Below are 13,381 nucleotides of genomic sequence, written 5' to 3' on the forward strand. Positions count from 1 at the left end.
TTAATGGTAAACTATGCCCTTGCTTCACATATTTAACATTGTAAAATAGTACAAACAGCAAATACCTGGTAGACATTCAACACATTACCTACAGTTTAATTGTCAGCTTTCACTTTGAGTCAAATCTATTTTTCTCATAACCGTTGTTTCAAATGAATTTTAAAGCAATAACCGAGAGGGTTAGTGGGCATCAACACCACACCACAGCAAACAAAGGAAATGAAATCCACACTATGTGTGTCATGCATTTGTGGCAAACCACTCCAAACAGGAATTATTCCCACACTTACTGAATTCACCATAGGAAATTAAAAGAATCTCTCTGGTGTAGCCAGACACCTGACAATAAATGAGCAAACAATGTTGGAAAAAAATTAATGGATGATATGCAAGATAAGTGATTTTAAGGTATTTTGCACCGGTGCACAGCGAGTTTTTCCCTCCACAGACGCACGTCGGCAAACTAGGGAATGAACTTGCGCTCCCTGGGCGGTTCAGCGCAAAAAAGGAGGCGTGTTCCGGCGCAAACCATCCCTGATGCTATTTTGCAGTTTAAAAAAACAATTGCGCCACCGACCAGAAAAAAACTAGTCTAAAGTCAGTGGCGCGTTGCGTGTGGTTCATTATGCTATTTTAAGGGCGCATGCTTGACCATAATGTATAGCGTGCACAACGCGCACACACTTTGCTTATCTAATCTACACAGATGCAACAGTTATTTTTGCAAATCATAAATTGTTACAATGAAAAATATTAACACATGAGATGAGGGAAATAATTGTGGTGAGCATTGTGGTGAGAGTTTTTATTTATTTTGTGTGGCTGCGTTAAAAAATTCTCATGCAAATAACGATTAAAATATTTTTATAAGTTTGTTGAGTGGCTGTATTACGTTTATTTTATGTAAATAATAATTAAAATGTTTTCATAAGAAACCTTAATGTATATGAACTTGATTTGTAAGTGTACTTTGGGGTTGGACCCGTCCGATTTCAAAGCCCCCAAACCCTTTCAGCGGTGAGGGTGGACGCAGCGATGTCCTCTGCTGGTGTCAGGTCATGTGTAGAGACAGATCCACCTCCCGTTACACGGCGTGCCCGATTTATGCTGGCAAGCTTGGGATCCCCCCGTCTCCTGATATCATTGTAGCGGATGCCAGCTGATGAGACAATTGTGGCTATTTCCTCTCACGCCTGTTTAACCGACGCTGATTTGGGCGGGTTTCTCCTATCCCCATACAAAACAACTTCTCTGTCTTTGACTGCTCTTACAAGAACGTGGGTCTCCTCGGCTGTGAACCGCTCCTGACGTGCGCCTGGTAAATCAGTCATAATAATAGCAACCCGCCATGGAACTTGCGCACTTTCGTTTAAAGGGAATGTTGGATAGCGTTCTGATTGGTTTATTTGACGTTACGCCCAAACCACACCTATGAATAATGAACCTACTTCAGACCAACCCCTTATTGATTTTGCGCCTGGCGCAAGAGTTATTTCTCTCGCCGGGAAAATAGCAACAGCGCCCAAGATCCGCCCACAAAGTCACTTGCGCTTTGTATGGTGTTCTATAATAGGTTGCATATACTTTTTTATTTTTTAGGAAATTTCCTGATTTTATATGATATGTCTGCGATCATGTAGTGGGATTATACTGAAAACAATGCATGGACAAACTAACTGACCCAAACTTTGTTTGGGATTGTTTGGTTCTTGGCTGAGTTTTATGCTCACAAAGAGGATGTGATTCATATTTCATATAACAAAGAAGATCAAACCACAACAAACATATTGTTAAGATAGATAAGCTATGAGACAGTTTAGTGGTTTCTCTATTTTCTCGATATCTTTTAGATCATGCTGAAGCGGGGAGCGTATGCTAACAAAGGCACTCTGTGTAAACAGACAGGCCATTGTACTGTACATGTCAATACTGTGTCACGTGTTTGAAAGAAAACGAATAACAAATGTGGTCAAGGCTACAAAAAAGGCATGAACCACAATAGGGCCCTAAAATGTATAGTTTAGCTAAGTGGTATGTCAAATGGTGAGTGAACAAGGTGTTGTTACCCTGGTAATGTCTAAACACAGGGTCAAATCCTGATTTATGTTACATGTTTCCAAGCAAATAAACATTAAAGCCAGAATGGCGCTTACGCTTACTCTGTAATTAAGCGCTCACTCAATAGGACCATCAAGTTGGGGAGCAAGTGTTGGTTTTTACTCTATAAAAGCTTGGGTAACAGGGCTGAAACAACAAAATTTGAGGCATTTGATGTGTTTAAAAGTAGGCACTTTGTTAGCAAGGTCAACTGTATGTTACATACCAGTTTACCAAATACACAATACGCCTTTTTCAGCCTGCCGCCATGTTGATTCCAAAACGAGGCTGTGAGGAATGGACGTCCATTAGCCTGTTGGCTATTCACTAATTTCTAATGTTGTGCGCATGCTTACTTTTCTTTAAAACAAGTTAATGTTCATGTCTTGAAAAAACATAACGGAGAAAATACATGTGACATACTCTTATGATCTATACAAACTGGAGATGTATTCTTAGTTGTTGTCATAAAATTTTGTATTAGTGTTTTAAAGAAAAGTAAACATGTTTACAACATGAGAAATTAGCAATTAGCCAACAGGCTAAACAGAGATGTTATGTACACAATGTGCTATTCTCATCTCAAATTAGGTCATATGTTTCTTCTAATGTTAATAATCCACGTTTTCTGAGGTACTTTGTCCTGTGAAATTTTGTAAAACGATGTATTTTCTGTGTTTTAATGGCTGAATGACCTGATACAAAACAATAGAGGTCCATCCCTCACAGTCTCGGTTTAAAATCTACATGGTGACGGACTGAATAAGGCGTATAGGTCACGGGACAACAAGGCCTACTATTCACAGACAGCTTAATGGTATTTACATTTACATGACAGCACTAAAAAAAACAGGATGCAAAAATATTACACTGTATTTGAACTGATGCAAAAATTATCTTTCAATAGTTTATGAATAATCTTATCATTTGGTTTGAATCCAATAAATTTAAAAGATAAAGATATATGTTGGCATAAAGGAGTAACAATAAATTAGAGAGCTTGGCAAGTCAACCTTTAGCAGAAAAAGAGGAAGGGCATAAACATATCATGTATTGTAAACTTTATCTACCAATAAAAAACTGTCAGAAACACCTAGGACCAGATTTACTAACAACTTGCACCAGTCCTAACCATCATTTTGAATTAAAAAAAAACTACGGTCGGGATTTACTAAAGACACAAAGTTAAAAACACTAATTTGCACTGTTTAGCTTTAGCAAATGTGAAAAAAAAAACACTAAAGAAGTCATATACCAAAGGACATGGTAAGCAGTTTAATAATAAATCAATTCTTACCTGTTAAATTCATAGATGTCCTCTATGTTTCCGAACAGAGCACACACCTGGTCTGGCCCGATAGGAAGATCTCCAGTGTCTATAATGTGAGCAAGATAGTCCTGCGAAGAGAAAATCAGTCATGTCAACTAACTGGCTAATTATTTGAATGGGATGAAAGTGTAACGTCACTTTTTAAATCTAATAAATATGAGTACTTTAATAAAAAAAATTTTTTTAAATCACATAAACCAAAGCGAATACAAATTTCATAAAAAAATCTGGAAATCTGTCGGAGCCAATGGTGTAGTGGATGGTGCTCCGACACATGGTGCAGACACACTTCTGGCGACCCGAGTTCGAATACCGGCTCAAAGTCCTTTGCCAATCCCATACCCCTCTCTTCACCCTAAACTTTCCTGTCATATGTAATTACTATCTATTAAATAAAGGCAAAAATGGCCAAAAAAAATCACTTTAAAAAAAAAATCTGGAAATCTTTTATTTAGCATTCCAAATCTACAAGGTTCAAATATATTACAGAAATGTTCAAATAAAATAGTATTATAATAACACATGTTGATGTTTTTACACATCATGACTGTTTATAATCTCACTTTAAGCTAGCGTTGTACTTTGAGGACTGACTCAATCACACAATCCAATTGTCAAACCTGATGTTACGTAACATGATAATCTCTGCACTGGATGTCTAACTGCTAGAGTCATATTAGATGTGACATGTCTTTTTGCTGGGTTTAAGCATACTTCAACTTTAGTTCTAGTACAAAGAAAAAACAGAAGCCCCTAATGTAAGAAGTATTATCAGCACCAAGCAAAGTTTTCAGAGCAACAACTTAATAAGTAAGTCTTTTCACACTTGAAATAATTAACCCTGTGTTATTCTAAACCCCGAGTTAACGAAATCCTGGAATATCTATTTTACGTTTTACACTGTTCCTACTTAACCTCATACCACCCACCCCTAATTCATACCAAGGTGCTTAAAAATTACGATCCCAATGAGGAAAGCTTAAGACGGGTGCTAACCTCTACGATACTCCGCAGATCTCTCACATACATTCGCTCCGTCTCAAGGATCTCCATTACCACGCGGTCCAGGTAGGTGAGTCCAGGGTTGGGTGCCATGGTTTTTGCAACAAATGGACTTGAAGAGTGCTGAGAGTTACGATTGCTGTTCACAGCATTGCTGCTATTTTGCAGGAGGAACAGGTTAGTGTTCTGAGTCTCTCTCGGATTCCCAGCAGGCATCAACTCCAAATCCACGTTGTCCTCAACAGGAGCACCAGCGGATGGGATGCCTGACAGAGGAACGTCTTCTCGAGAAGAACCTGACCCAGATGAGATGGTGGACACCACACTTACGGGTCTCTGGACATCTGGGAAGTCCGAACAATCAGACAGCGTAGCTGTTGACGCCCGGTCATTGCTGCCAACAGAGCCAGTGGACAACCGAGGAGATTCTAAAAAGAGAGAAATAATGGATAGTGATTAATCCACATCCTCAACATAATATGTCTGTTAATGTTCACTAGTTTACTGTATTTCTGCCATTTTTCCTCTAGATAACTACTTTTGCTTACAGTCATAAATAAGCCATAAACTGCTGATGGTGCTGTGGTGAGGACAAAAATGTTTCTAAATAGTTATTTGTAGTTATTAGACAAAAACTCTTCTCACATTATTATAGCAAACAGCTGATGTGTGACCACAGGCGTGTGTATATCTCCCATTTTTCAATGACTCCAAATGTGGCATCTAGCAATGTTTAAGACTATTTTTAGATCTTTTGTTTCTTATGTAGTTAACAACACACCCATCTTATGAAATTGCTTGAAATGTGTCAGACCTCATCTGTGATTTCAATCTGATTTGACTGTGATATAATAACAATTATTAAATAAATTCCACAACACATAGGCCATGACAAGCAAATGCAAGCAAGAAAAAGAAATACATTTAAAAAGAAGTCTTGCCCTTTCCATATTACATCAGACACAGAAGCCTATTCAAATAGTCAGAAAGTATGCAAAAGCAGTACCATGCGTCTCACTGCTTAAGCAGAAAGTTTCCAGATAAACGTGAACATGATAAATGTGTTCGCAAGAAAGAGATGAATCACAAAGCACATCTGTCCAAAAGAATCAATCATTTGTCTGCGACTGGAATGCAAGTCTACAACAAGTGTCCAAGCATTAGGAACAGAAAAGTTGAATTCTTTCCATTAGATCACACAAATGGGCTCGCAATCAGTTTGAATGAAATAAAAAACAACATGTTTACATCTGTGTAGATCTATAGCAGAAGTGGACCTTACCCTACAGCAGACATAGCAATGATATATTTTTTAAAATGTCCAATGATGTAGTTGCGCTAATAAAACCTTGATTATTAAAAAGCTCAGAGCCACATTTCTCAATTTGTACCCTATTTATACTGAGTTTCTCATTAAATTCTACTGTAGCAGTCACAAACTTGAAATTACTTAAAACTTTTTCCTAAGGTTATAAAATAAGATTCAAGAAAAACTGTTAGTAGACAGTCAAGCATTATACCCATACATGCTGAGAGCCGGTGTGTCCCATCAACTGTTTATCCTTGAAAAACAAAGTAAAGGTTAAAAGCGGGATAGAGGGAGGAAACTCATTTTCTCCCTTCATTTCCATGCAAGCAAACACTTTCAAATAGCACTAGCGTCTACTGCCAGCCCATCCCCTGTAAACCACGAGCTGGACTTTAACCTCTGTATCTTATTATCATTGATTGATGGTCAATGACATGCTATTATATAGGGAATATACCATACTTATATGATGCATACTATATATAACATACCATAAATAGTAGTATAATATAATATTTAATTTATTTATTTGTGCTCTTTATCATTTATATAGCAGGGTATCATACAGTATGTGACCCTGGACCACCAAACCAAAAGGGTCACATTTTTGAAATTGAGATTTATACATCATCTGAAAGTTAAATAAATTTTTCCATCCATGTATGGTTTATGATGATGAGACGATATTTGACCAGGATACAACTTTTTGAAAATCTGGAATCTAAATGGGCAAAGAAAATCCAAATATTGAGAAAATTGCATTTAAAGTTGTCCAAAAAGTCCTTAGCAACTGCATCCATTCACAAAAATAAAGTTTTTATATATTTATGGCAGGAAATTGACAAAATATGCCATGGAACATGCCATGTTTTTTGGCATAAAAGAAAAATCTATAATTTTGACCACAAACAATGTATTGTTGGCTATTGCTATAAATATACCCATGCGACTTAAGTTTTGTGATCTAGGGTCACATATTTCATCATATCTCCTTCAGAATTAATTGTGAGTCATCATGTCTCCTGTGCAGTAAAGCACAATTTGTGTGGCTGACAGGATGTTGTTGAATGTAGCATGTAAAGAGATAGCAAGGCAGTTCAGTAAGTTTAAGAACAGAGCCCGTGTTTGCCAGGGCTGTTCAATGGATCTTAGGTTCCTTTTATTAAACATTTGGACCGTAAAACATCATTGCAATGAGTAAAAGTGGTCCCACCAGACATCTGAAAGTACTTCTGCAGTGCAGGAGCCACATATGGTGGATGTTCCCAAACAGGCCCCCATATAAACCAGTTGCTTGCCACCACATTGGTTTGGTTTCTAGAATGACTAGCCTGCCTCAGGTTACAATTGCAGTATTATGAGATCCAGACCACTGGCATCCCTGCCTGATTATAGCACTTGTTGCTTTAGACGTCGAGTAGCATCGCCTGAACTTCGTGTCAGGAGAGCGTGCCTATGTTGCTTTCACACTGGCTGCAGCTTACACCAGTACAACAATCACAAGTTCACATAACTTTAATTACTGTACATACATATATTTCTGAGCAAAACCCCTTTAAGATGCTTAATTGACTGTCAATGTAGTTTATATAACTCTTTTGTTCAATCCACATTTTTAGACATATAAAGCAAGCCACATTATCTAATCTGTTCATCTGAACGTTCAGATAAAAGATGTGGTTTCACTTAGTGACAATGCCATCACGTTTCCCTCCAAAATATACAGCATAAGGGTATAACACAATACCCTTATCCCTTATTTATCTGTTTCTCTGAAGGTTATAAAGGAAGATGAGAATTCAATTGCAGAGCAAAGAGTGAAAGACTGACAGCACAATAAAAACATGTTCCACTAACATAAACAATAAGCATTCAACATGCTGTGTATTTGTGATTTTATTATAAATCACATAAACATGTTTTTGGGATTTGGGCAAAATAAACTTCTGGCACTTTTTGTTAAATTGCTAAAGTTTTAAAAGACACTAGGAAATCGCATACATGATTTTATAGTATTTTTTGAGTCAATCCATAAGCATTTAAACAATAAAATGTCCATTTAATTGAGCGTGAGCAGTGCAGCAAAAATAGACCAGAAATGCAAGCACGCGCTTCTTACACGTGCCGTATGAATGCACTAACTTGTTAATATGGGCATAAACCGGCCTAAAGACACAATATTTGGCAAACGTGAAAACATGACCGACATCATTTTGGCAAAAGACTTGAATGCATGTAACTATTAGTTATTAGTGGGAATAAAACAATGCTTTGTCATTTTATAATGTCAGAATATTTTTTTTAACTTAAAAGCTCATACCTGTAGCTCAGTTTTATCCAGAGTGTATACAGTACATGTTAAGTGTAAAAAAACAGAGGTAATGTGACATGTTTTAGTGAATGTAACAATGTAGTTACCGTGGTAAATGTTGGGAATATGTCTTTACTTCAGTGGACTAATTGGATGATATTAATAATGTTAAGAAAGTAGATGGCAAACAGATGAAGAAGCTGTAGCTCAACTTTGAAAAACCTTTTATATAGCTCCAAATTAAGGTGCCTCATTTTTGGCTAAATGGTTCCATAAAAAACCTTTAACATCTGAAGAGCCTTTCTGTTTCAAAAAAGGTTATTTGTGGTGAAAAAGATTATTCAAATCATAAAAAGGTAAGAAAGAAATGGTTTTTAAAGAGCTTTTGACTGAATGGTTCTTTGTGGAACCAAAAATCTTTCTTTTTTTATGGCATCGCTGTGAAGAAATTTTTTAAGCACTTTTATGTTTAAGAGTGAACAATTAAAGTACATTTAATTTTCTAATAGAGACAAATCCATATTTTTGATACTTACTACAGAGCACAAAAAACAATCTCAAACCATCATGTTCCTTGAGTCTTAGAAAACCCATCACAATTTTGAAATGACTTAATTATGACTTACCAAACCATCTTGATAACCTGCGATTAAGACTAGCGAAACGTCTTTTATCCTCCCAAACACTCCCTAAAGTAACAACGACCAGATTCGGTAGGAGAACCATTCCAAAAGAGCGGTCCTTGTATTGGCCACGAAAACTCATAGCTTGTTGCTATCTTTGCTTCAGCTCGAATGTTTTTTAGGCCATCAGGATTTTTTTCAGATTTTCTCAAAAGCATCAGAGTAATATCCAACAAAGTTTTAGTACCGGCTTCTCCTGTGACTGAAGCTACAGATGTCTATTACACACACGCCTTCACGTGCACAAACAGAGCACACCTCTTTTCTTAGGGAGGGAGGGGCCACTGGTTGCGTATGACTGTGATCATAAAAGAGCTGAAACCGAGAAAGTTGTTTGTAGCTCAGTAAGACAGAAGGAATGTAACGGGAGCAGTATGTAACCAGTATTGGTCTCTCCCTGGCAGGGATAAGGATTGGCAGCTGGACTCAAACAATACGGCTTTGATGTCATAAACATTCTTCGCTAACCTCTACATTTCCATACTAGCCAGCGGAGGTTAATATTTTGCAACCAATGAAAAGTTTCATATACTTATTTATAGGCTTGTGTTAATGCAATAAAGAACAGTTTTATACCTGGATTAAAAGAAATTTACAATGTTCCAAACTACAAATCATTGCAGATACAATAACTCTGTAATTGGAGGATCCTGGCCGTTTTGGTTTGCCAATGTAGGAGTTAAAAGCTTTTTATACTAACCTTTCCTAGGGCCAACGGGGTAACAGATAAACGTCATTGGTGACCTATTGCTGACTTTGAACTGGCTAGCTGCCCCCAGGGACACAAATGGCATGATGACAATGGGTGGGTGGTTAGAAGGTCACTGCCATACCACTGAGACTCAGGTCTTGCCCAGTTCTGTCCATTCATGCTAGTTTATTTCAGATATGTCTTTATAAAGACTAAAGATTCTAAAGATAAAACTAAAATAAATTTTAGATTTGAAGATTTGTATTTAATATGGATTTGCCGCTGTACAGTATGTATTTCAGATCTTTTCAGTCTCTGTTGTTCTCAGAAAACTCTCAAATCTTCATTTCTGGTACAGTCTCAATTAAAAACCAAAAGGGCTACCAGTACAGGCACTACAGCTCTTAGACCAGTGGTGTCCAACATCATTATTTATTTATTTGTTAGATATTTTTTATATTAGTTTAGCTTCTTTTATGTATGCTAACATTTTAAACAATGATAAAACATATCAACAAGTAGAATAAAATAAAACCAACAAGCAAAAGAAGTTTTGAGCCCTCCAGATTGTTTTATCCATTGCGGTGGCTCTTGCTCACAATAAGGTTTGATACCCATAATCTAGACTATTTTACTCTTAGATCAATAATAATAATCACACAATAATACTGACAAAATGGACACTCAATACACTTTCACTATTTTGACGTTGTGCGCAATCCATTTCTTTATTATTGGCCAGGGTGCAGTTAATAGTGCCATGCCCGAGAACAGTACAGTATGGACTGATCACATCAGTCAAATGAACCAGACTTTGGGAATCAAACATGCTGGGTTTAAAGCAGATAGTGTGAGTAAGCCATTAGACAGTAGAGATGAAAACAGCAGCATTCAACAGACACTTTAAATACTTCCTTTTTAAGTCAATTCAGTGTGTTTTATTTCATGATCACATTTAAGCATAGGACTGACCTACAGTTTGCAGCAATTCTGATGCACTGAATATTTGTCAATCAAAATTATTTGCCTGAAAATAGCCAAAAAACTAGTGAACAAGTGAAATGACCGAATAAACTTTTCCAAACAATGAGGTCTTTGATGTCGCAATGAAAAAGCAACCAGCACCAAGTGAGAGGCGTGCACACTTCACACATGCAGCAAAACATGTTGGTGAAAGCATTTGAAACAGTCTAAGAAAGATGTGAAAACATACAGCACTACAAGTTTCATTTATTATGTAAGCAATAAGGTACGAGAGGCTGTGCTGTATCGTGAATAAGTAGCAGCGTTGTTAGGCATGAAGAGAAGCGGCGTGCATGCAACCCCTTTTAGCAATTACTTATTCACGATACAGCACTTGCCTCTAATACCTTACTGCTTTTATAAAATGGTTACCACACAATATTAAAGTAAAAAAGCATTCCTTCTGCTAGAAAAAAATAGCCCCTGACCGTGAACAACGTGTAATATGCATGAAAAGCTCAAATAAAAACAACAAACCGATACGTGTGGTTTCTAAGGGTGTTGCTAAGGGCGCAGTGATATATAGAACCATTGGGTGAACTGGTCATAGCAGTGTTTTATTGCGAATAAAGCACAGCTATTGACCAATCAGAATCAAGGTTTGGAACTAACCGTTTTATAATATAATTTAAGACACCCTGAACAACATGCGGAGCCAGAGTACGATAAAGACACAACAATTTATTTTCCTAGGTATTTGTCTGCTGAATGAACAAGGGCAAAGAGCAAGAGACTCCTTTGCGTTGCATCACACATCTTAGGGGGTCGCACACCGGACGCGCAGCTCAGCGCCGTGTCGAGTCGCGTCTAGGACAACTCGGAGGTATCGTAAACTGGAAGTGCACATTAAATAGCGTGAGCTTAGTCAGATAGGGTCTACTTCAAAATGCAAAATATACGTTAGCAGCCAATGTTAATCGTTAATGATTTGGGACAAATATGATGTTATTTAATGTTTAACTATGTGTGTGGCGCGACAGGGATTTGAGCAACTTCCTGAGTCAAAGCTGGGCGCCGTGGACAGGCACCACCTGTCGGCGCCAGTGTGCATATACTCATAGAAAACAATGTGTGAGACTTTTTTAGAGTCTGGTGTTCAACCTACTTTAAATGAGAAGAGGAACGATAAAGAGCAATGTCCAGAGTGTAACAATCAAATAAATCCTACGACAAACACGATAAATATTAAATTAAGAAATAAAAAATTAATTAACAAATGTTTTCATTCTTCCGCTGCTCTGTACTGAAGTGCGCACTGAAGCTTGTGCAGGGCGAAACGAGCAGACGCGGATCCGCCCAACATACAGTGCTGCCTTTTGTTGCATTTAAGGGTCGTTGCAAGTTTCTTAAGAAGGAGAAACGAACAGTTGACATTTTGTGCAGGAATAGAAGATCAGATTAATATCCGAATGGAAATGGAACAACTCCGCTATCTGATCAGAGAAAATGCAAGTGACCAAGTGTAAAAATGCACGATAATGTCTGCTGGAATGTTAAAGAACGGTTCATTTTTAAATAATGTGAAATAAATATTGTAAAAATGACATTTTGAAAATGTAACTTGTTACTCAAAACAATGAAATGTTGGATTTTACTTTAAAAATTGTGTCAACAGGTTCCACTTAATTTGTTTAAGTAATCTGAACAATCAATCAATCAATCATTTACTTCATTTTACAAAAGAAGTTCAAGTACATTTAACAAACCTTAGTAGTGTCAACAAACAAGAATCGAGTTGATTGTACATGAAAATTTTAATTAATGATGACAAAAAATGTATTAATGCCAAAAATCCACCCCTTTAATTAGGATCACCTATTTAATAACCCCATAACACTGAATCAATCAATCAATCACAGTGCAGCTGTTCAATACAACTCATCATACAGACCTTTTAATTACAGCTTATCAAATACATCACAAACATATTTGAAATTAAATCTTACATTTCAAACCATTCATTTGTTTGTTTGTGTTCTAAAAATATATCAGAACAAGTTCATTGAGTCATACTTGGCCACTTACTCACATACCTATCTAATGGTGCTACACTTTTGCAAGTGTAGGGTGCCAGAACAACAATTACTCATAATACACTGCAACATCATCAGCCAATAAGATTCCAGTCTGTATTGGTTTTATTCATCTGTTAGTTTTACGCAACAATGTTATGTTGGCTGAAGTAAATCTGACACACTTTTTGTTGAATTAACTCAATTAAATTAAGTTTATTTCTCGAGTGTATGCAATGGTGAAAAAATTGTCGGTATAGTCGGCTAAGTGCTTCATTTTATTCGGCTTTGGCCCAGAATTTTTCTTTTAGTGCATCACTATGAGAAATGCATTTTGATATTTAGTAATTTTCATTTGTATTGCTTTTGGTAGCTCAGTGTATTTTTTGCAGATCTTGGGGGATTGGACACATATATATAACTGGCTTGTCTATAATGCCAACCAAAGCCAATGTACAGTACAGTAATTCTTCAAATTCTTGAGCTGTGAATCCGCAGTGAAGCAGATGTCTACACTGAAATAACACAGATTAAGAGTGACTGGACACTCCCACCAGGACTGTTACTAAAGACTCAAAACTTTGAGTTTCAGATTTTATTGGGCCAAGGCACCCAAATGTGCCCCTTGATTCAGTTCTGGCTTCAGATCAGTGACAGGTTCACTACGCCTGCTTTAACTGGAAGAGCATTGCTGCTAGCACTGCCAACTTGTGGGTTTAATTTCGAGGGAATGAATGAACTTCTGTATATAATAATAGTGGTTGAATGCTTTTATCCTAAGCTCCTGGATAAATGCATAATATGTATTACATGCAAATCTAATCCTTGTCAGTTGGCTCCGTCCTCAGTCCACCCAGTAGCTGAAATGTGGTTTTGAGAAATATTCATGTCTACCATATGACAGCATCACATTAAACTGCCAA

The 13,381-nt window shown here is 37.0% G+C and overlaps 1 protein-coding gene across 4 annotated transcripts in view; it reads right to left on the reverse strand.

Moving 5' to 3' along the window:
- The window catches only part of plekhg3 (pleckstrin homology and RhoGEF domain containing G3), a 59,160-nt gene that overhangs the window by 21,060 nt on the left and 24,719 nt on the right, over positions 1–13,381 (reverse strand). For 3 of the 4 annotated variants that reach the window (XM_073855541.1, XM_073855542.1, XM_073855543.1), the window contains 2 exons: positions 4,424–4,857; positions 3,395–3,495 (listed from right to left, as the gene is read on the reverse strand). In XM_073855541.1, the coding sequence (XP_073711642.1) occupies positions 3,395–3,495; positions 4,424–4,857 (535 nt within the window). Of the gene's footprint in view, positions 1–3,394; positions 3,496–4,423; positions 4,858–8,675; positions 8,936–13,381 lie in introns of those variants that run through there. The other variant, XM_073855540.1, reaches the window with a different exon arrangement.

The sequence above is a fragment of the Misgurnus anguillicaudatus genome, chromosome 18 (assembly GCF_027580225.2).
Source record: "Misgurnus anguillicaudatus chromosome 18, ASM2758022v2, whole genome shotgun sequence".
Taxonomy (NCBI): Eukaryota; Metazoa; Chordata; class Actinopteri; order Cypriniformes; family Cobitidae; genus Misgurnus; species Misgurnus anguillicaudatus.